Source organism: Mastacembelus armatus, chromosome 22 (genome assembly GCF_900324485.2).
Source record: "Mastacembelus armatus chromosome 22, fMasArm1.2, whole genome shotgun sequence".
NCBI classification, from domain to species: domain Eukaryota; kingdom Metazoa; phylum Chordata; class Actinopteri; order Synbranchiformes; family Mastacembelidae; genus Mastacembelus; species Mastacembelus armatus.
The window spans coordinates 18,987,043-19,012,162 of record NC_046654.1 but is presented as its reverse complement, the minus strand read 5'-3'; the positions used below and the strand labels follow the sequence as shown (position 1 = coordinate 19,012,162).

At 41.7% G+C, this 25,120-nt stretch overlaps 1 protein-coding gene across 2 annotated transcripts in view; it reads right to left on the bottom strand.

Annotated features, from left to right (window-relative positions):
* Nucleotides 1-2,460: 2,460 nt before the first annotated feature.
* adck1 (aarF domain containing kinase 1) overlaps nt 2,461-25,120 on the bottom strand; it is a 74,406-nt gene continuing 51,746 nt past the window's right edge. For both annotated transcript variants that reach the window (XM_026308904.1, XM_026308913.1), the window contains 3 exons: nt 21,579-21,776; nt 13,487-13,680; nt 2,461-3,363 (listed from right to left, as the gene is read on the bottom strand). In XM_026308904.1, the coding sequence (XP_026164689.1) occupies nt 3,204-3,363; nt 13,487-13,680; nt 21,579-21,776 (552 nt within the window). In that variant the 3' untranslated portion in view covers nt 2,461-3,203. The remainder of the gene's footprint in view (nt 3,364-13,486; nt 13,681-21,578; nt 21,777-25,120) is intronic.

Genomic DNA, 25,120 nt, shown 5'->3' with positions numbered 1-25,120 from the left:
GCCTCTTCTCCCCTCTCAGTTGTCTCATTTCTCTTTTAAGATTTTAAAGCCATCTTACTTACTATTTTTCTAGAACAGTTGAATAAGTTAAAAAATTTCTGTGAAGATTCTCAGTCATTCAAAGGAAGTTATCTAGAGTTTGAGTCATGGCAACTGGATTTTCAGTTTTTAGGTCACAACGTTCCACCACGCATCCAAGTGGCTTCATCAGTCTGAGAAAAAACTGGTATGGAACCTCCAATTTATCTTCCAGGTTGGTTTCATCCACCCCTAGTCCCAAATGAGTTTGAAGACAGTGATGTACATATTTTGGACAGAGAAGATAGGTGGTTTGAGAGAGGGGTCAGAGAAGCTATCTATGTCAAAGTGGAAAAACCCTCACTTAAAAGGGGTGGATACATCTGATACAGATCCCTGAGCCACCTCAGCTGGCTCCTCTTGATGTGGAGGAGCAGCAGCTCTACTCCGAGCTCCTCCCGGGTGACCAAGCTCCTCACCCTATCTCTAAGGGAGCGCCTGGCCACCCTGCGAAGGAAACTCATTTCAGCCGCTTGTATCCGAGATCTTGTCCTTTCGCTCATGACCATAGGTGAAAGTAGGAACATAGATTGACCGGTACATAGAGAGCTTCACCTTTTAGCTGAGCTCCTTCTTCACCACGATGGACCGATACATCAACTGCATTGTTGCTGCTGATGCACCGATCTGTCTGTCAATCTCATGTTCTGTCCTTCCCTCACTCGTGAACAAGATCCCAAGATACTTTAACTCCTCCACCTGAGGCAGGATCTCTCCCCTGACCTGGAGGTGGCAAGCCACCTTTATCCAGTTGAGAACCATGGCCTTATAAACCAAACTGTTCTAAGTCAACATGTACCATCAACATGTTACTGCTGCTATTATCACAATGGTCCTCTTGTATTGCATTTTTGTATGCAGCTAAGTGAGAGGGTAGAAATTAAAGAAATCATTAACAGCAGGTATGTAATTTGTCATGTGTTGTGTTTGGTTCAAATGGACTGGTACTGTGTTTTAAACGGCTCTCCAAATTCACTTATTCACTATCTGATACATAATTAACACTTAAGCCACTCCATCTCTATTACTCATTTTTACTGATTATATCAAATTGTGTCAGAAAGCAAGCACTGCATTATGGGATGATAAACATGTCATGAGGTGGCAGTATTACCCTCCCAGGCCCTTGTGTTTCCTTCTCTTTCTTCCTCGTGTGTGTTGTCCACGTGTTAGTCTAATTAACAGGTGCAGTGAGAAGACCAGTTGCTGATTGTCTTCACTTGTGCACACTATTCACCTCACCCATGAAGATTCTGGCTTATCAATGACTCTTCACCAGTTCGTTCGTTTACCTCACGCGGTAGTGAAGTACGGCATGATCTCTGAGCCAATGACCCATAGATTATCACTTACCTGTCTCTTTTTTTTCCAGGTGTCCTCCAGCTGTGTTCCTAGCTGAGTGGCTGCCTCAAGCGGTGTGTTCCGCCTTGACCAGAGTTACTACCTGAGAGAAGTTTTGCCTGGTGGATCCAGTGACCTTTTGTTATTACCAAAGACTAAATCTGCACTTGGGTCCTGCCATATCATTTGCTAACAAAACAGCAGTGCACTTGCCAAGGATATTTTGTGTTCCACTGGGGGTATTTGTAGCACTATGCAGTAGATATACAGTATTTAACACTTAGAATTCTGACACAAATAAAACAATGTCCAGTAAATATATATTGTCCAGTAAATAAGCACTTAAATATGTAATGAATTTAGGCCCAGGGACAAATCCTATAAATACTACCCCTAAGTACTCTCAACACCGTTCTCTAATGTGGCAAACCAAAAGCAATATGACAGACAGGCTGGCAGACTGTCTATAGCTTTGGCAGGCAGTGGCTTGACACAATGATGTCATGCAGCTTTGGACCAAATAAGCACATTATGGCATAGTCAGTTCTGAAATAGTGCTACCAAACAAACATTTATAAAAATGCTCCTTTCACTGTCAAGAAAGCAAGTCTTTGCAAGGTAAATATGAACTGCATGACAACAGTTCCAACAATGACACTGATAGAAAGAGGGGGAATAAAACAGAATTAAAACAGAATTTATGCCACTTTGTAAAAAAAAAGTTGAAAATGATTTTAAATAAGGCAATGAGCCAGGGAATTACAGAGCTACACAATCATTTATGTTTCACTTTTGTTTTCAACACTTCACCTTTTCCACATTCAGTTATGTCACACATTGGGTTTGGATGGAAACAACCTGCCAAGATTTGTCTTAGTAACAGGAAATGAAAGAACAAAAATGTAAAAGGTAAAGAAAGAGCCATTTGTTACTGATCAGAGTGACAACTCTTTAGGAAATAACACCAAAAAAAATACAATGACAGAAAGCAGTGTGCTTGTGGAATGAATGTACAGTATTTGATCCTGAAAACAACCCTAATAAAAAAAAATTTAAAAAAACAGTAAACATAACTCTATTATATAATAACATAATGAAAAGACTGAAACAATTGAGTGCATCTGCTTCCACAAAGCTCTGGGACTTGATGCAAACTTTATTCTGGCCCTTTTTTGTTGAGGAGCAAGTATGCAACAGTAGTCCCACACCATCCATGCAGTAACACTAGCCGCACTCATAACCACTACACTGACTACAACTCAGAAAGTCCTTTTATAATTTACATAAATCCTCATCATATCATAGCAGTAACTACAGCAGACCATATTAGTACATGGTGTGTCTGACTGCCTTTTTGGATGTGAAAGTTAATTGCATTCGGTGAAAGCCTAGACCTATTGCATGCTTGTCCCTGTAACTGATACCTGTCTTTGTGCTTTATACCTATATTTCACATTAACTGGAGAGTTGTTGTTTCCTTCACTTCACGTGTTCGTTTCAGCCTCCACTACTCCATCACTACTCTAGTCTTGGCTGCATGTTAAAGCAAACTGTTTGAAGGTGATTGGGGTAATAGAAATGTAAAAAAAAAAAAAAAACAATTTGTAAAGATTTTATCTGACGATAAAATAAAATCTTTACCTTGAGTAAATATGAAATACAATTGCACTGCATCACCATCATGAGAAGACTGTTCATTAAATTCTTCAAAGAGTGTTATATACCGCCTGAGGACCAACAGTTGCAGTCGTTGTTCATGTCCAAGTGTGATGTCCAGATGTGTCTCAGTGCAGAAATGCCACCAGAGTGCTGAGCCAGTGAAACAACGTGGAGCTCCTCACCCACAGAAAGAGTTCATACATATTGAGTCTGCACAGGTCGAGAGACTCTGCCAGGCTGATATGCAGATGCCTTGTCCAGGACTGAGCTTTACTCCTCTTGTGCCTGTTAGCCAGAGCAGAGGAAGAGGTGCAACTTGAAGAGACTGGGTTGAATCATCAAGACTCTCACAAATGTTCTTAAACAGGTAATTATCCATGCCCAAACACCAAGTACAGTGGGACACTAATAGCCTAGACTGGAATATCTCAACAAATGGACTGATTATCTACCTCAGGATGACTGGTAATAACTTTGATGATGATGACTTTTCATTTAGCACTATCAAGATAAAAATGATGTTTATACAAAACTTTGGTTTATGACCAAATGCCTGCCAAACTACATTCCCACTGGCCCCTGCTGTGCTAATTCAGATTCAACTTTATTGTCATTAATTTTTTAACGTCACAGGTACACATATGAACAAAATTACATTTGCATTGCTCACAAGGTAGAGGAGAGGTAAAATAAGAACGAAGAGGTAGAATATGTAATAAAAATAGAAAGGACTAAATTGAATAAAAAAATAGATGAAATAAAATAAAATATGAATAAAATATGAATAGGATTACAGTGCACATAACTTAGAAGTCTCAAATAAAAATACTGTACATGTGCTATGTGAATATCACTAACAAAACTAAAATAATTTCTATACAGGCATACCAGTGAATATGTATTGCACTTATTGCCCATGTATTGCACTTTCATGCTGTTTATTATAACAACACTATATAGTATTCCACAGGGATTGAGTTGTAACATACCATGTAGGCTCACTCAGCAAGAGACATGATTGAAATTCTTGTTTTATTGTCAATACTGAGTTCAGGATTCTGATGGCCTGTGGAATGAAACTGTTACAGAACCTGGCTGTTCTGCACTTCAGACTGCGGTACCTGCTGCCAGAGTTCAGCAGAGAGTCATTCATGGGGGTGGGGGTCCTTGAGCAGTGTCTGATGATGCTGAGGGCACAAGACAGGCAGCGTTTGTGTCCAGTCTCCAGGACTAAAGGGAGAGAAATCCCAATGATCTTCTCTGCTGTCCTTACCACTCTCTGGATACACTTCCAGTCTGCAGCTTTGCAGCTGCCACACCATACAGAGATACAGTTTGTCAAAGTGCTCTCTATGGTGCTTCGGTAGAAAGTGGTAAGAATCGGAGTGGGCAGATGTGATCTGCTCATCCTGCGGAGAAAGTGCAGTCGCTGATGTGCTCTTTTCACCAGAGACGCAATGTTCTCTGTCCAGGTTAATCTGTCCATGATGTGCATCCCTAGGAATCTGGTGCTTCCCGCCATCTCCACTGCTGTGTTGTTAATTAGCAGCGGAGAATGGCAATGGCTGCCTCTTCCTGAAGTTCACAATAATCTCCTTAGTTTTATCAACATTCAGGAAGAGGTTGTTCTTCCCAGACCATTCCACCAGCTGTTCCACCTCCTGTCTATATGCCCTGTCATCGTCATTGTTGATGAGGCCCACTACTGTTGTATCATAAGCATATTTGATGACGTGGTCAGCAGTGGACCTGGCGACGCAGTCATGAGTCATCAGGGTGAAAAGAAGGGGGCTCAGGACGCAGCCTTGTGGGGAGCCGGTGCTCAGAGTGATGACTGAGGAAGTGTTCTTCCCCACTCACACAGACTGGGTCCGATCGGTGAGGAAGTCTAACAGCCAGTTACACAAAGAGGTATTGAAGCCCAGGGGTGCCAGTTTTGTTACCATATGCTGGGGGATGATTGTGTTGAACGCTGAACTAAAATCCACGAACAGCATTCTCACGTGTGTATTATCCTCCTTCAGATGCTGAAGACTTAGGTGTAGTGCAGTGGAGATGGCGTCCTCTGTGGCGCAGTTAGGCCGATAAGCAAACTGGTATGGCTCAAATGTGGAGGGGAGTTCGGAGACCATATGTTGTTTTATGAGTGTCTCCCCGAGTGTGTTATAAGAGTGAGTGCGATGGGGCGATAGTCATTTAGGCTGGTTATAGTAGTTTTCTTTGGCACTGGTGTGATTATAGCTGTCTTGAAACAGGATGGCACAATGGCCTGGTTCAAGGAGGTGTTAAAAATATCTGTCAGAGCCAGAGCCAGCTGGTCCACAAACTCCTTGAGCAGCCGCCCAGGTATACCATCTGGCCCAGCTGCCTTCCGGGTGTTGATCTTCTTTAGGATCCTGGGACTTCTGCTGTTTCAAGGGTCAGTGCCTGCTCGCCTGGGTGAGGTACTGTTTTTTTGCTGGTGTCCTGTTCTGTGCCTCAAACCTTTCAAAATGTTCATTCAGTTGGTTGAGGAAGTCTATGCTATCCTTACAGGGCATCTGAGCTGACTTGTAGTTTGTGATTGCCCGGATGCCCTGCCACATGTTCCTAGTGTTGGTGGAATCATGGAAAAAGTCCTGGATTTTCTGTCCATATGTGCGCTTTGCTATTTTTATGGTCCAGTTGAGGTTGAATCTGGCTGCTCAAAGTGCCACCATGTCTCTTGATTTAAAAGCTGTGTTTCGTACTGTCAGCATGGCACGCACCTCTGCAGTCATCCAGGGTTTGTGATTGGCCCGGATGATGATGTTCTTGGTGACACTAACATCCTCCATGCATTTTTGTATATATCCTGACACCGACATAACATACTCATCCACATCGATGTGCTGATTGTACGTTGCTGCTGCTCTGAACATGCTCCAGTGTGTGCTTTCAAAACAATCTTGCAGTGCATTCATAACTCCCTCAGTCCAAACCCTCACCTGCTTGACAGAGGGCTTCTCTCTGATTAGCAGAGGCCTGTATGCTGGAATGAGCACAATGGAAAGATGATCTGAGGAGCCAAGGTGGGGGTAGGGGACTGCTCTGAATGCTTCTTAGATGTTGCTGTAGGCCTTATCCAGTTTATTCCCTCCCCTGGTTGGAAAGTCCACATACTAATGGAAGTAAGGGAGGACAGTTTTCATGTTGGCCTGATTAAAGTCTCAATGAAGAAAGTCTACAATGAAAACTCCCTCTGAGTGTGCATTTTGCAAGTCACTGATGGAGCGGTAGAGAATGTGTGGCTTTCTCCTGTTCTCGTACTGCTGATGAGTGGACAGTGCCTATGCGTTTAGGATGGTCCACCTGACAGGGTCCATAAGAACAGTTAGCTGCAGTTCCGGCCGTCCAGCGACAAGACCAACAGCTGGAGACATCGAGGATTGGGGTGCCAGATCCTCCCTCCCAGCAGGGACACACCAATAACAACCTGTGACCCTCCTGAAGAACCCTCTGGAGTGTTGGAACGACCAGAGATAGTGGTGGGAGGGCATACAAGAGACCCTGAGGCCAGGGATGGGCTGTCATCCCTGCCAGGGAAAACCAGAGGGGACAGTGAGTTGACTCCTGTGAGGCAAAGAGATCTACCCCTGCCCTGCCATAGAGGCTCCAGTTCTTGTGTACCACCTCTGGGTGAAGATGCCACTGCCCTGGTAGAGGTGCTTGCCAGGAGCAGGAGTCTGTGAGCTGGTTCTGCTCTGCTGATAGGTATATTGCCTGCAGACTGGACAAACGTGGGGTTTCCCATACTAAAAGGTCCCGTAACACCTTCAGAAGTCACGCAGACCTGGTGCCCCGTTGGTGATTGATGTGGTAGATGGTTGAGGTGTTGTCCGACTTTATAAGCACGTGTCTTCCTCTGAGGACAGGGCAGCATAAAATGCTTGAGAGCCAGATGCACAACCCGCAGCTCCAACACACTGATATGGTCGGTGTGTTCACATATGGGCCACCGCCCCTGCACTGCCACACAGCTCCCCATCCTATGGGGCAGGCATCTGTTGTGACAATTTCCCTTTGAGACACAACAGTGCCCATAGGGACACCCCTGGATATATAGGTTTTGCTCCGCCAAGAAGCTAGGACACGGAGACACTGCCATGATACCGATGCCTGTGAAGCCTGCCATCAAGGTGGAAGCTGTTCAGCCATCTCTGAAGGGGGTGCAGCAACAGCAAGCCTACAGGGACAATGTGTAAACCCGAGGTCAGCTTGTCCAGAACCTGCAGGAATGTGATGTAGGGCATCACATCACAGGGCAAGATGTTGTCCACCCGATGTGGTGCTGGGCGACCCATCATGGAGTCCAAGGCCACTCCAATGAAAATCGTGGTCTAAGAAAAAGTCAGGCAGCTCTTCTCCAGATTGACCCAGAATTCTAACTGGACCACGTGGGACAGTAGATGGGCCGTGTCCCGAGTTGCCTGAGCATGAGACGGGGCACAGAGCAGCCAATTGTCCAGGAATGGCAACAACTTCATACTCAGGGCCTGTAAAGGAGCAAGAGCCGCCTTTACACACCAGGTGAACACCCTTGGTGAAAGAGAAACTTGTATCTTATCTTAGCACATTGATGAGACCTTGTGCAGCAGCAGTCACATTGGCCTCTGAACTGAAGTAATAATGTCAGGATCCAGGTTCTGGACTGACTGTGGGTGGACTTTTACTGTGACTTTATTTCTGGTTTCACTTAGGGTTATTCCTGGTAGATTTAGGGATACTCAGTTTCACCTGTGCTCTGCTCTACCTGGGTTGTCTCTCGCTTGTATTTGTGCATGTGGCAGCATGCTCGGTGATCAGTCGTACCTGTGACTAATTACTCATCATACCAAGAGGTACAGTGGGTACGGAAAGTATTCAGACCCCTTTAAATCTTTCACTCTTTGTGTCATTGCAGCCGTTTGCCAAAATCAAAAAAGTTCATTTTATTTCTCATTAATGTACACTCAGCACCCCATCTTGACAGAAAAAAACAGAAATGTCGAAATTTTTGCAAATTTATTAAAAAAGAAAAACTGAAATATCACATGGTCATAAGTATTCAGACCCTTTGCAGTGACACTCATATTTAACTCACATGCTGTCCATTTCTTCTGATCCTCCTTGAGATGGTTCTGCTCCTTCATTGGAGTCCAGCTGTGTTTAATTAAACTGATTGGACTTGATTAGGAAAGGCACACACCTGTCTATATAAGACCTTACAGCTCACAGTGCATGTCAGAGGACGCGCACGCTATCTAAACCAGCAGAGGTGAGAACAAAGATATATATACGTACCTGAGGTCCTGAAAATACACACAGTCGCAGCCCCTGGAGGGCAGAATTCTGCTTCTCCAACTGGTGGGCTCCCAGCAACTGTCAAGGAGTGCGTTGCTTGCTATGTTACTTGCTTGCTACGCAAGTAACACTGCGTGTGAGAAGAAAAGAGGAAAAGAGCCTTGGAACATATCACCTCTGGGGGTCATCCGAGGTCACAGATGACTTTTTTGGTATATTTACTCGAACTGTGCATGCGCGGCAGGAACATTCTGTGCTTGTAGCACCGCCCTCTGGCTGTCAGGAAGGATGAAAGAGAACCACTATGAAAGCTGTAATCCAGTTCAATATTTTAGTGCAAGAAACCTGGCATTGTGCATGCTGGCCAGTTACATCATGGTAACTGTTAATGTTATTGGTTACATCTGAACTTGAATAGCATCCAATCCACGCTTTTTTTCAGCTTTGACAGTAGAATTTAGACACAGATTCATTATTTGTCTAAATGTAGTTCTGTAGCCAGTTGAGCCAAGGCAAGCGTTCTGGTTCAAGCTGCCCCTTTAAATATTCAAAAGCAAAACATATATTCTCCAGTATGAGTTCTGATGAACCACTGGGTTCTTGGATGTTCATTAGTTTCACATTTCAGCTGAACACTTCAGTGATTAGGTCTTCTGCTGTGGTTGCAGGTGTGCTAATCAGTGAAGCAAGTTGCTGTAGTGTTTGGGTGGAATAAAAAAAAGCTCAGGATTCAGGTGAATTGGACTACCACCCTGATACAGTGTCAGTGAATGGTACTTTGCGCCGTTCAAAGCATCAACAACCAGTAAACTACACTGATAATACACTCAACTCTGTGCAAGCTTTTTTTAATAATTCCTGTGTAAGATCTAGTTCAAATGAACAATGTTGACAGGGAGGATTAGCCAGACTAATGAGGCATTGTCTCTAAAGAGACATTTTTTTGTCCAAATGTAATTTTTTTCTGCGGTGTGAGCAACATAAACAAAACTCCATTTACCTGAATCAGGTGAATGAAATCAATGAGGAGCTGCTTGTTGTTTTTTGTAACGTGTCTTGAGATGATTCTATTGATGTGGCGCTAAATAAAATCAATTGAACTGAATTGAAATTGAAATTCTTCACACATAAAACAAAAAAATAACACCATATAGTAATCATGGTTTATATCACTATGGATATGAAATCTTGTGGTGGAATCAGGATTCCTCGATAATATTATACTATAATTTTTTTTAAATTCTCTAACACCAAATGGGATTTGAGAGAATCACCCTCCAACACAACAATTACAATCTTGTAAGGATCTAACAATGACATAATTGTTAATGGCTCTTTTATTACAACTAAAAATCCAGATGCACTGTAGTGGGTAATAGGGTAGTGGGTAACAGGGCTATTAATGAGGCTAAAGATTTAAGAGGCATGTCCTATGTGTGCAGCAACAAAAGAATTTAAGCCCACATGGTCCACTTACTACATTTTAACCACTTCCTACTGTCTTCAACAGCTAATTAAACTGGTGTAGTTGCTATCAAATGGCTTAGGTGTTAAACATTGGTCCTCAAGATCAATCTTCTATACTCTACATAGGCCATCAGATAGCAACAAATACATCATATGTTCCACGCGTTCCATGCGTCATACTGGGAGAACATGCAATACATCTCCCCACAGACAGGCCGTGGCTGGCAGGCACATAATCACCTTTGTCTTAGACCTAGAAATATCAGAATCACTTAAATAGCTGCCTGAGAGGAGCTAGTTGTGGTTGCTGGAAATGCCAATTTTCCAAAGTCACTTACTTGTCAGCTTGGTTTATCTTTATGTCTGACATGCTTCTTGTCTTACCATTCCACTATGTCACATGCTCAGAAACTAAAGGATATTATTCACAGATCCTAAAGAATTAACATATAGACTTTTACTATAGACAATACTTTAAACTAAACAGATACTGTAGGTTTGTGTAACAGTTCAACCTGCCATATATAAAATCAATTTTAAAAAATTGAAAAATTATTTTAATTTTCATAGATGCATTTATCAAATCAGTGTATAATTACGACTGTAGACTCCTATTTTAGACATCTCCTGTGGACTCACCACTTGCAGCAGGGGTCATTTGGGGCCAGTGCCCCAATGTCTGTTTGTGGTTTGGGTAGGAGTCGGCAGGTGCCTCAGCATCCTAAACCTTGGACAGCGACACTTCTACTGAGACGTGGAACGTCACCTCACTGGTGGGAAAGGAGCCTGAGCTTGTACGGGAGGTTGAGAGACTAGACCAAACTCCTTGAGAGAGGCTGGACTTTCCCAGGGTGAGAGACGGCAGACAGGAGTGGGCTTGTTAATAGCCCCCCAGCTCAGCTGCCAAATGTTGAAGTTTATCCCATTGAACGAGAGGGTTATTTCCCTGCGCCTTTGGTCACTGTCATTTGCGTTTATTCCCCTGAATGGCAGTGCTGAGTACCTGAGCTTCATGGAGTCCCTGGGAGTGATGCTGGAGAATGCTCCAACTGGGGACTCTTCTACTGGGGGACTTCAACGCTCACGCTGACAATGACAGTGAGACCTGGAGGGGTGTGATAGGGAGGAACGGCCTGCCCAACCTAAACCCGAGCGGTGTTTTGTTTTTGGACTTTTGTACTAGTCACAATTTATCCATAATGAACACCATGTTTGAACATAAGGGTGTCCATGAATGCACGTGGCACCAGGAAACCCTAGGTCGGAGATCAAGATCGATTTTATAGTTGTGAAATGTGAAGTGACTTGTGGCTAAGTATGGTGACCTATATTTGTGCTCTGCTCTCTTGCACAAGGGTCTCACCTCTATTGCACTCCCCCCAGTGACAATTGTCCTGAGACTCGAACCTGCAGCCCTAGCAGTGGCTGAAGCAAAAAGTTGGGTGTGAGAGGAGTTCAGTGGGCTATGGAAAAGGACTTTCAGTTGGCCTCAAAGAGATTCTGGCAAACTATTCGCTGCCTCAGTAGGGGGAAACAGTGTGCAGCTCCCGCTGTATACAGTGGGGATGGCACGCTGTTGACCTTGACTGGGGATATTGTCAGACAGTGGAAGGAATACGCTTTTTCCAAATCTACAAAGACACAATGCAGCTCCTCCTGGCCTTCTCTGTACTTCTCCATCAGCATTCTCAAAGCAAATATTGCATCTGTGGTGTTCTTTCTTGGCATGAAACCATACTGCTGCTCACAAATGCTCACTTCTGACCTCAGCCTAGCCTCCGCTACTCTTTCCCATAACTTCATTGTGTGACTCATCAGCTGTATTCCTCTGTAGTTTCCACAACTCTGCACGTCTCCCCTGTTTCAGCTCCTCCCTGAAAGCCACACAACACTCTTCCTTTTTCAACTTCCACCACTTGGTCCCCTGCTCTGCCTTTGTCCTCTTCATCTTTGTCCTCTTCATCTTCCTCACCACCAGAGTCATCCTACACACCACTGTCTGGTGGTGTGATACACTATGCTGTCTGGCTACACTCTCCCCAACCACTACTTAGCAGTCACTGATCTCTTTCAGGTTGAAACGTCTGCACAAGATGTAATCAACTTGTGTGCTCCTGCCTCCACTCTTATATGTCACCCTATGCTCCTCCCTTTTCTGGAAAAATGTGTTCACTACAGCCATTTCCATTCTTTTTGTGAAGTCTACCACCATCTACCCCAGCAGGATAACTCCTACTCCATTCCTCTTTCCATCCACACCATGATAAAACAGCTTGAACCCTGCTCCTAACCTATAAGCCTTGCTAACTTTCCACCTGGTCTCCAGAACACACAAGATATCCACCTTTCTTCTCTCTATCATATTAGCCAACTCTCTAGTTTTCCCTGACAAACTAATTACATTTAAAGTCCTACACTCCTGCCCTTCTTCTTCTCTCTTTGCCCACAAACACCCCTTCCTCCTCTCGTTCTTCAACCAACAGTAGTCCAATTTCCACTGGCACCCTGTAAGTCAACAGCAGCGGTTGTTGTTAACCTGTGCCGCGACCGATCCATTATGGAAGTCATATTTGTGATTCGCATTGGATGCCCTTCCTGACACAACCCTCTGCATTTACCCGGACTTGGGACCGGCACATGAAGACACTGGATTGTGCCCCCCTGTGGTTGCATTACTGTCACTGAGGTAGATATACAGCTACGGCAGCAAGGTGTTGGGGGGGGGGGTTGTGGGCCTGTCCTGGGCCTGTCCTGGCTGACATGTCTCTGCAACATCGCGTGGAGGACGGTTGCTGCCTCTAGAGTGGCACACCAGGATGGTGGTCTCTCTTTTTAAGAATGGGGATCAGAGGGTGAGTTCCCACTATAGGGGGATCACACTCCTCAGGCTCCCCGGGAAAGCCTTCTCCAGGGTACTGGAGAGGAGAATCCAGCTGTTAGTCGAACCTGGGATGCAGGAGGAACAATGCGGTTTTCGTCTTGGTCGTGGAACAATGGACCAGCTCTGTACCCTCACTAGGGTCCTAGAGGGATCATGGGATTGCCCAACCATGTGTTTTGTGGATCTGGAGAGGGCACAGCCTGAGTGCAGAAGGAGTCTGGTTTGGTGACCACAGAATCCCATCTCTGCTTTTTGCAGATGATGTGGTTCTGTTGGCTCCATCGAGCCGGGACCTCCAGCGTGCACTTGGCCGGTTTGCAGCCGAGTGTGAAGCGGCTGGGATAAAGATCAGCACCTCCAAGTCTGAGGCCATGATTGTCCCCTCTGGTTTGGTGGAGAGTCATTGCCTCAAGTGGAGGAGTTTAAGTATCTTGGGGTCTTGTTTATGAGTGAGGATAAAATGGAGCGGGAGAATGAGAGATGGATCGGCACAGTGTCTGCAGCAATGCTGTCATTGTACTGGTCTGTCATGGTAAAGAAGGAGCTGAGCCTTAAGGCCTTATCTCAGATGCCTCCTGGGCGCCTGCGTGGAGAGGTGTTCCAGACTCGTCCCACCGGGACGAGGCCCCGGGGCAGACCCAGGACACACTGGAGGGCTCTATCAGCTGGCCTGGGAACGCCTCGGTATTCCTCCCCTAGAGTTGGTGGAGGTGTCAGGAGAGAGGTAGGTCTGGGTGAAAGTGTATCAATTGTTCTGACCTGGCCATGGCACGTATGCAGCAGCGGGCTATGTTGATGAAGGATGAGGAGGAGGCTCTGGTCTGCAGTGTGGTCTCAATGCCCCTCAGCAGGTCGTTGGTCTTCAGCAGCAGCAGCATCTGACGGGGTACTCGGTTCAGCAGATCGCTGATCTGGGGTATGTACAGAGATGCATTGTTCCGTATCTCAATGTCCTGCCAAATGAGACAGATATCACGTTATACATTTTATTATCTGTTATATTGGCCCTGTACATCCACAGTGATGTTTTCACTAATTACAGTGGACTAGATCTCTTCTAGGCACATGCACATGCTGGTCTTCCTTGATTTTCCTAGGTGTGTTAGGGCAGAACAATTCTCAGCATAACTCCATCCAAGTGTAGCCTGAAAAGAAAATTTGGTGTGTTTAAATAATGAAAAGAGTTATTTACAGACCTGGTGCACTAATACCTACTAGTATCACACATACTACCTCCAATATCACAAGCCTCTGATCTACATGATCTCCCAGACCTCGGCAATAAAGTCATCACATGCTGAGCAGATGATCACCTCATCAAGCTAGTACAGCATGTACACATATAGCAAACAAGTATATGTGCATTTACCCTAAGGTAAACTAAAAAAATAAACTCTTTTTATGTTATGAATATGCAGTACTGTGCAAAAGTCTTAGGCAGTAAAAATATACAGGGGATGCTTTTAATATAGATCACATAAATAGCTTTTCATTTATCAATTAACTTCAGACAAAGTGCAATAAATGGAACCAAACCTAAATCTAATCAGTATTTGCAGCACTCTCTTTTGCCTTTAAAGCAGCAGCAGTTCTCTCTGTACTTCTACTCTGTACTTTGCAGAAACTTGGAGAAGCTGCTGCAGTTCTTCTGTAGATTCAAGCTGCCCCAGTGTCTTCTCTCTTTTCATGTGGTACTCTGCACAGTAGTGTATATTTCTTGAGAGTGCATTTAGTGTACATGAGAAAGAGGCGACAGGATGAAGGTTCAGGGTTCAAAGTGACATGGGGAAGAGATGAAAGATAAAGGGAGAGAGGAAGGAAAGAAGTAAATAGAAATAAAGTAATACAGGGGAAGGTTGAGGGGATTAGGGGAGCAGGGGAGAGGAGGGGAGAAAAACAATAAGAATAGTTTTGCCTTGGCAGAAACAATATAATGTAAGGCGAAGAGCATAGAAAGAAGAAATGAAGAAAGATGAAAAATAGAGACAGAAGGATGATGTTTGACTCCACCACAAGTGATACTGAAGATAGCTGCTGAGGTCTACAAGTGAGCACCGGAGTCTACTTCAAAAGCCTCTCCTTCTTACACATCAACAGGTCTAAAATTAGTCATGGAACAAAATGTTAGCAATTTCATAATTATCAAAAATGATAATATATAATATATAAATGATTTTATTATCAAAAATGCGATAACCTAATATGATGTTTTTGTGAAACAGAAAATTGCAGAGAAACATGAATAGTCCAAACTTTCTCAAAGCCCTGTAAATGTATCTGGTGTGTCAGACACACACCAGCACTGTCAGAGCTGACAGTCCAGATTTACAAAGGGCTGACAAGCACAGATTGAGACAGACAGCTAGTCAACATCTTGACACAGATAAACTCTCTCTGCTCTCTCTCTGTCTCATGCCTATAGAATGTGATGTGAACTAACAACAATGATGTAGCAAACAAAAGAATAAACATCTAAATACAATTTGGTTACACAACCTCTGAAAGACATGTCTACACACAAATCCTACAGGCGCTTTATTATACTTTGATGCAAAAAGGTCAAAGGCTATCTATCTCATGCGGACATACCTATGTCATCACAAAGGCTGATGCAAACACTTTGGGATTTAAAGCTTTTTTCTGGCTTTGTGACAGTCATATTTTTCATTTGATTTACCTCTAAATTGAACAATCCATCACTGTGGCAGTAGTGCAGCAATTACCATCAGAGGTAGCAGTACAATCCAGCAATGAGGTTATGTAAGATGCTGTCTTAAATAGGGCTCACTTAATGCACAGGTGGATTACAGGTGAGACTCATCACCTTATTGCCTGACCAGCACAGGTATGCATAAACAAGGAGAGAGACCAATGGGGAGGAGAAAACCAGGAACAAATACCCAGACACAGGTGAAAATAATGAAAGATATTGTGAACATAAAGCTACCTTGAACTAAAACACAGGAACACATGAAATAACCACAAAATAAGAGTCTCTACAGGGAGCAGGGCATGGATGCCACCCCTTGAAAGGTCAGCTTCCAGACGACCGAACAAACACAACTACCCAGACCAACTACATAAATTTTAAGGTACAGTACCTGAGTACTTGTAAGCCAGGTGAATAGCAACTCCTGTTCAAATCATTATTCTATGTCTAATTATATATATATGTTATGATCAGCTATACTGACATTTTAAAATGTGGCATCACAGAGTAGGTAAGAGATGACAGAAGCTGTCTTCTAAAGTTTGCTTTTACATGGTGTCTGAACATGTTAGAGCAGGTCCCCAACAGTGTTTTTGAAAAAGCTCCGTTTTCCTCATCTAAAGTCTAAACCCACTAACTTACAGTTATAGTAAAAGCACAGTTATTACTAACAGTAAAGGTCACTCAGTTCTATGAAAGTGTAAGACAGGGTGAGGTTGATATGACATGCACAATATCATTACCGTAACCAAATGACAAGCAGAATTACTGTAATACAGTAAGGTGAACTGTTTCTGAATCAGCACTTCACAGCTGCACAGTAACCAGCTAAATGTGAGAAAAGCAAACGTGTTATATATATTATATATTCAAGTCATGAATATATAATTTAGTAAATCAGAGGCCATCTGATTAGTGGGCTTGCTGGCTGAGCACAGTCTAATGTAGCTGCCACATGGGTTTTATTGTAAACTGCTCAATACAACACTAACCCTGGCAGAGTACTTTCCCTTGCTAATGCAGTACAGTTACATTTGACACATCTTTAGGAGACTGGGTTGTAGGGTAAATCCATCCTGACTCATTTTCCTTGAATAACAGCAAAATGTTCCAAGCTCCCCCCATGTCTTCCTTTGTTCTTCATTTATTAAAAGACTTACCAGGCTAAAAACATAAAAAAAGAACAAAATTCCCCATCACAGACCCTCTGCTACCCCCACTCCAAATAAGACGTGGCTGGGAGTTCTAAAGTGCTCAGCTGAGTCTTGCTTGGGGAAAAACAATTAGTAGCAATTATAGGCGGTTGGTTAGCAGGCCTTACAGCTGTCAGCAGGACGGAGACAAGGCGACAGTGCTCTCATTTGCATCTGAAAGCTTCAATAAGGACATATTGTATTGTGAGCGGTGTGATAATAGGCCACGCAAAAGGCAGAGGGAATGAAGTTCAGGGGGGTGGTTGGATTTGAGGGGGTTGGGTTACAAAAGCGGTGGTGATTTTCCTTTTCTCCCCAGTGTATTAGAGTGACCAGGATGATTTTGTACAGGAGCCAACAGACATTAGAAAATGGTGGGCAGAGACAGAGGGAGAAAAAAATGTCAGCATCTACTGGAAGATCTGCTATTACCTGTGCTATTTTTACTCTGCAAAGGAGGAAAATACAAGTGTACTTAAAGCAGTAAAAGAGTACTAAACAAATACATGACTGCTAGACATCCAATTTTGAGAAGTGGTGCTAGTAAACTTCATTGCTTTCTTGTGGTGGGGGTGGGAGGCAACAAAAGGTCAGTATGGGTGTATGGATATCCAAGCATCTCCAACCTCCTCTCCACACACCTTTAAGTTTCAACTTCGAGGGGCTGCATGGATCAATTTTTCTAAATTGCTAAAACAGACACATAGACAATGTGACAAGGTATGACAGTAGATGGAGTCTGAGCTCCTCTCTCAGGCTGCCTTTTTTCATTTATACACTAAACAGTGCAGACTAAACACTACAAGCCCAAAGATTTGAGTGCGTACCCATGAGGACTGTTGCTGGGCAATGTGGCTAATATCTTAATGTGATATTATACACCCCATGACATAGAACATTTTTGATATGGAAGTGGAAATTGGAAGATTTATGTTATGTACATAGAGAAACAAGCATAGCTAACAAACTAATACTACTGTGTTAGCAAATAAATACAGCTATAGCTGTCATATAATGCTTTACCAAGCCTTTATGTGCACTGGGCACCATGAGGGATTTCTGCACTTTTCACTCACATTCAGAGTTTAGAGTAGCCCAAAACTCTTACCAAAATGTTTGAGTAAAAACCAGTATTTGTTTAGCAGACTGATATATTTAGAAAAATAGGCAACATAGTTTATGTGGCTTGAAAAAAATCAAACATCTCACCATTGTTGCTTGGAATAAAATTGTTTCTCTAGATCTCCCTTAATCCTGTTGTGTGCACACAATAGGAAGATGTTCAACTTTTCTAACACAGACGCATCTCCAAAGCAACTTAAGTACATAAAACAACAATACATTAAAGAACACATTTAATTAATGATTGACTATTTAATATTTATTTGTATTTATTTCAAGTTTTAATTCATTAATGAGACATTAATGACACATATAAATAATTATTTAACCTTTTAAAACCTACCACAGAACAAGGCCCCAGAGCATATCTTTACATTTTTACATGCCGTAGTGCCATTTTTTGGAGCATATTAATTTGCCATACATCAATGCAACCCTTATATCCAACATTTTAATAATATGTATATAATAAGTCCATAGTAACAAAATCAATTGCTAAAAAGGGCAATAAACCACAAAAAAATAATTTTTTTTACACATCTTTTTCTAAATACAGAAATGTAATTGCGATATCCCTCAAAATTATAAATACAAAAAAGTCATTTCACGCCACCTAAATCTTATTTTGAGTGTGTCCATAACTTAGTTTTTGAGATATACTTTTTATAAACTGTCATTAAAAACTAAAATATTCTGTACAATTTGCAAAAAGACAGCATGTACATTAACCCTCAGGGGTCGATGAATGCGCCAGCGCGTTTTTTGGCAACTTCTCCTGATAACGCTGAAACAAACTTAAATTACTCCATCAGTTTTGATCATACAGATAAGATAAAGGGTTAATGATGTATTTATTTATTTCATTTTGGCACTTTTAGTGCTCCATAAATTAGGAACAAAATTATAGTAAATTACATTTTTAAAGAATGCAGTGAAACAGAAGTAAACACAACTCACTTGAAACATAAATTATTTACCAGAAATAATGGCATAATTTAAAATCTGTCGCCTTTTACCAAATGGCTAGAGAAAATCCAACATTTCACTGATTCCACTGCATGAGTGTCTTTGTTGTACTGAAGCGATCAATGCATGCATACTCACACAAGGTTAAAATTAGATTAACAAGATGAATCAACATCAGATTAAAACAGGAGCAGATCAGAGAATGAGAGACAGAGCTGGGTAATAAATCAAATAAATGTTATTATTTCGAATATGTGCTTTTGCACACTGTATAAAATGTGGTCAGCTATATAAGGTGGAGCATCTACATTGTTCAGTCTACCACTACCTGATGGGTAAAAAACTAATGCTAATGGAAATATCACACAGTTGTCCAGCATAGTTATGAAATACAATAGCATATTAAAATCATAATCTGTACCCATGCTTAAAAATGTTATTTGATTTTTTGGCCATATGGCTATCCTTATATAAAATATACTTGACTTGTCAAACCACCATCTGGTTATATTTTGGACTAATTACTTAATTGTGAATGTTTAGAAGAGAAATGTTCATTAAAGAAAATATTTCTACATGGGAAAGAAAGGCAGCAAAAAACCACCACTCTAAAGCACATTTGTTGCGTGCATGTGACTGCATTAACACTAATGGAATGCATCATCAGTTGTTAGAAGCAGGGCTTAAAATGATCCATGCATAAAAGAGAGGATAGAGAGGGAAAAAAAGGTAAGAGGGAACAAAAAAGGACCAGAGAGAGGAGCAGTCAGAAGGCATAATAAAGACAAAGCAAAACACATGAGTGGTTGTGGCTATAGAAATGTTACAAAATATATTCTTAAGTTCAGAGTGCTACACAATCAGCAAGTGTGTTCAAGTAGAGTGCTGTAGAATGGAGTTTGCCTAATGGTGTGTGTATCTGTGTGTGTCTTTCTGTGGTTGTGAAGACAAATTTTACCTGAAAGCCACTGTGAGGACATGCCGGCCAGTCTTCACAACTGTTTGAGCGTTAAGACTTGGTTTAAGGATTAAGGTTAGAGAGAGAGAGAGAGAGAGAGAGAGAGAGAGGGTGTGTGTGTGAAAACAAGGAGCATAAATGACAGCTAAAATGGGAGGCAAAGGGTGTGAGAATAGTACACCTTACCTCCATTTTCACACAGTATAGTACAGTACAATGGTGATGAATGGATAAATATGGTCACACACACACAAGCCTTCCCCAAGTAATGTGCAATCTGGCAATCAATCAACCAGTTCTAACCTGTCCCCTAAACTGTTCCAGATGGATTTTTTCCTCCAAAACCACCATCTAAAGCTGTTTGTCCATAGAGCTGCTATCAGTATGTTGTTTCTTCTGGTCCAACACTGCACCAAGCAGCAGATCCTAAAGAAGACATTAAACTAGCACTCTTGTAGATACATGTTAAGTTGTGATGCAGTATATGTGCTTATTGGGCTTCTGAATATTCCAACGGGCAACAGGCGACATAGGCATAGACACAGGCAACATAAGAATATCAGTAATACTTTACTATTGTTTATGTCTGGATCTAATGTCAACTTTCCTGTATGTTTACTCAGAAATATACATTTTATAACAAAACATAAGGTGGTATTCGTGCACTGGCCTCTGCCCAATTCTGCCTTGTACTGCCCATTGTGTTTGAGGGGGTGGCACGCTGTAGCCACTGTTTGTAGTACTGTACATTTGCCAGATTTAAAATGTTGCATAAGAGAGGTATAAATAAACTCCCCCAAGCACAGATGGCATTGAGGAACCCCTGTGAGTAAAGCCACGCTATCAAACACACACAAAGCAGTTTTGGTAGATTCTGAAAACAATCCCAGTAAGTCCAGTTCTAGTTATTTTAATGTTTACTGTTAATATACGGGCCTGTTTGGGCTGGGAAATGAGCAGCGGCAATGTCTGCAAAAAATATACTTGTTACACTACATCGTCAAAATCATGTGGAGACGCCAGTTTCATGGACATTTGTAATAACGGAGTCAATGAGCAACACAAAGTTGAATATGAATTAAATATTGTTGTTTGTTTTTCTCAATTAAATAAAATATTCCTCTACACTAAAAATCATTCCACAGCACCAATCTATTTGCTTTTTCCAACCCAAAACACATACAAGGAAACTTAAGGTGACTGAAGAATTTACCAATCATACCACTGCATGTGTTTTTGCAGAGTTAGAGTGGAAAAGAAAAAACAATTTTTGCATGTTTGTGGGCAAATGGTTAACTAGTTGACAGTGCACAAAATTTAGGAAAAACAACACCTGCATGTTTTTCATGTTATTCTATGTCCATCCTAATCACAGTGCCCCACCAGGTATGGTTGCATTCTGGCTCCTTTGTAGCTGCTGAAGATGACCTGCTGCCATTCCAGCCTATTGACCAAAGTTTACCGGTCTCAAGAGTTCAACATAACTTGTATGTGCTGCGTCTGTTATTGCTGGGAGCAACTTATATAATATTATATATGTAATGCCTCAAATTAACTTGAATGTATATAAACTCCAGTCCAGCATCAAGGGTTCTGGTCGTTATTTTTATTTTTATTGGTCATTTTTATTTTTAATTTTATCTTTTGAAATTGAATTGAAATTTCTATTTTTATTACATATTCTACCTCTTTGTTCTTATTTTACCTCTCCTCTACCTTGCGAGCAATGTAAACATAATTTCGTTCATATGCGTACTTGTGACGTAAAAATGAATGATAATAAAGTTTGAATCTGAATTTTTACATTGCATGTTTTGATACTTCCTGAATGTTTTCTGAACATCTGTGAAGCATAAAAATGTTTATGTTCAAAATAAACGCCGCACACGTGTGAGATCGTACCTCAGAGTGTGTGATGGGCACAGAACTGATGCCAGCATTGACTGCAGCCCAGGAGCGAGTGGTGAGCACGCAGGCAAACAGAGGGTACAAATCTCCAGCTCCCATTCTGCGGCTGTAACGCTCCACACTGGACATGTTGCCTTTAATCAGAGCCTGCCACAGACGGCAGTAGTCCAACCTGAAGCCTGGCTCCAGGATCTGGTGGTGAGGGAAAGGGAAAATGAGTGGTTAGATGTCTCTTTATTTTATCAAATTATAATTAACCCTCTGGAGTCTAAGGTTGTTTTGAGGCTCTGGACAAGTTTTGTCATGCCCTGACATTTGTGCTTTTTTCAGTTGCTTTTAAACATATTAATGGCTAAAGTCTGATAACACTGTAATCAGCACAAACTGGGCTACAATAATATGTGAGCAGCAAGTTTATACATGATTGTGTTTTTGAGAAAACAGTGTTTATGCATGGTTAGTGAAAAACTACAATTTTTAAGTCACTGAAATAAGACCATAAAACACATACAAAACATTGGTTCACAAGACTTTGGAGACCTGCATGTTGTAGGCTAAAGTGTTTACTTCACAATGATGTGAAAGTCATCTTGTTCACTCATTCACAGAAAACAATACACTGATTTAAATTTTCTAAAACACTTTTTGTTTAGAAAAGACATGCAGGAAGGTGTGCCTGATGATGAACAGTCATGTGATTTACCTGAGAAGACAAAGACCCGCATGATAAGCTGCATAATGAGCCTTTCAGTCAGGAATGTGGCTGAGAGGGAATTACTGCAATGCAATGCAAATGCAAACGTTCGTCATCTGAGTCGTATTTTTCCTCTGAGGACAAAGTAAACTCTTCGTCGCTGTCTGCAACCATACAAAGGGCTTCTTCACTTGTGTAGCATGCCATCATCCAAACGCACAGAAAAAGTGAGTAAATTCTATGATGAAGCTTGACATTTTATGCCATTCCTTGGGGGCGTGTACATAATTACCTGGCTCACCTCAGATTATTTCCATATGAACAGTGCACTCAGTGCGAGGCAGGATCACATTAGCTATAATCGTGTGAGACAGGAGAAACTGTGCCTTACTTTCATATGGATTACATAAGAAGAGATGATTTATTTTCGACTTGAATTGTCTCATCCTAAGTTAGTGCCAAAAGCTGTATGCCAATAGCCCAAGGCCATTTTAAGTTCATATTTTCTTTCATAGTTTCTTGGCTTTTATTGTGAAAGAATGAAATAAAAAGGCTTTTATTTTGAAACTGCAACATGCTGTGGGGTATTCAGTTGACCCTCAAAGCAGCTGGAGGAAGATCAAAGTGCTGTACAATGCATACAAGACAGCTAAAAATGCAACAGCATAAATATACAAACAATTAAACTAGATAGAATGATGTACTTTAAAGCAGTGAGCCATGAGTTTAAAGTAGATAAGTAGGTTTTAAGTTTGGATTTAAAAGATGGAAATGTGGACATCATTTGATGCTGGTAGTGAGTTCCAAAGTTTAGGGCCTGAAATTGCAAAAGCAATGGTCTCCCCGTTGGTAAAGCCTCGACCTCGGAACAGAGAGCAAATCTAGTCTTCCCGATCTAAGTGTTCTGGACGCCGTATGAAGTTGTAAGGCTTCCGAGAGATATGCTGGGGCATTCTTCAGTTAATGGGTAGCCAATGTAGGGTGGATAGGACGGGTGAAATATGGTCAAACTTGCGCGTGCCAGTCAACAGCCTGGCGCATTTTGCACCAACTGAAGGTGACCAATAGAACATTCGGAAATTCCAAAGTAAAGACAGTTACAGTAGTCGAGACAAGAGTTAATGAGTGCATAGATGATTATTTCGAAATTTTTAACTGATAAAACAGACTTGACTTTCGCAAGGCAACGTAGATGGTAAAAACATGACTGAACAGAGTTGATGTGTTTGTCGAATTTAAGGTCTGAGTCAAACAATATGCCGAGATTTCTGGCACATGGAAGGGAGTATGGGTTCAGGTCGCCCAGATCGAAATTGCTAAGATCGTAGGACTTACTTGGGCCAACAATAAGACTTCAGTCTTCTTTTCATTTAGGGATAAAGAGTTGTGAGTAAGCCAAAATTTCACTTCCTGAAGACAGGCTAGTAAGGTTTTTAAGGATTTTGTGTTGTTTTGCCTAATTGGGTAGGTCCTATCAAAATGAGATACCTGAAAGAAGACAAAAATCTCTACTACTTTGATATATAAATTGTTCCTGAAAGCTGAAAGTTGACAAAAGAAGAGAAAAAAAAAAGACAAAAAATGTGAAAAAAGTTGAAAAGGAAAAGTTAGTGTCATCACTGACATCACCCATTCTAGCCTGCCAGTGGATTCCGCAATACACACCAATGGAGAAGTTGAAAAATGACCAAAAAAAGCTTAAAATGTCAGAAATCAAAAAGTATAGAAGATATCAAGAAACTGACTACAGACTAACTGTTTAAAGGGTCTAGACCCATTTAAAGTTTAAATGACGATTTTAGCCCAAAGTATGACGATTCGGGAAGGTCAAATAAAGAGGAAAGTTTCATGGAAGTTTTCCCCATAAAAAACCATTATTAAAAAAGTTGAAAAAAGTTGAATAAAATGAAAAGTACAAAAGTTAAGAAGAAAGGTTCTCCGGAAGATACACAGTTTCTAGCCCAAAGCATCTGGAAGGAAATAGCGGCCGAAGAAAATGGTGAAATAATAAAAACAAATGAATGTGCATTTCCTGAGGAAAATGCGTGTGATTGCTGAAAGCAAGCTGTTATTGCCGCTTTCAATATGTGTGAGATTATATCTCATCTCAAAAATTTTAAAAGGGGATGCAGGCGGGGATCAAACCCCAGTATCCTGCGCAACAGACGCTCCCCCTGCACAGTGAGCTATACCAGTAAGAAGAACGCACATGCTACTTCGCATGAACACCGTGAGAAGCTTACGCGCCACAAACTCGCAATTTCCTCACTCTACGAGAAATTCTTTGACTGGCTAGATTCCTAACATTTTGTACAACAACACCTTGCGCAGTTTGTCTAGATTGGAGTTAAAATGACAGTGTGAGAGCAGTTTAGAGTGACAGCCTACGAGACGAGCTGCTGGCAGCTAATTTCTTTTGGAGTAAATGAGACAGAAACGCGACTCGCCTGTCAGTTAAGGCTCCAATGGCGCAAACTACAACTCTTGTGGATTATATGTTTTGACGAGTCGAGAACAGGCGGTTCTCCGCTCTAGCTGGTGATGTCACACACTGTTAAACCTGGCAAAACTCTATGACATACCTCATTTTAAAGTGAAATTAATAAAAACCTATACAAGATCTAACAACACGGAGCACAACCCTGACAGATAAAAGATATTGAAGCATTTTAAAATTGAAACGGAGTCTCTAGCTGCATGTATGCCAGAGATATAGGCTCATGGGAACCAACCAGTTTCAGTAAAGTCGGATCATTTCCCCCATTCATTTGAATGGGAATTTTTTAATTTTTAAAAATTCATATAAAATCAAAGAAATATTGCAACCACAAGGGGGCACAAT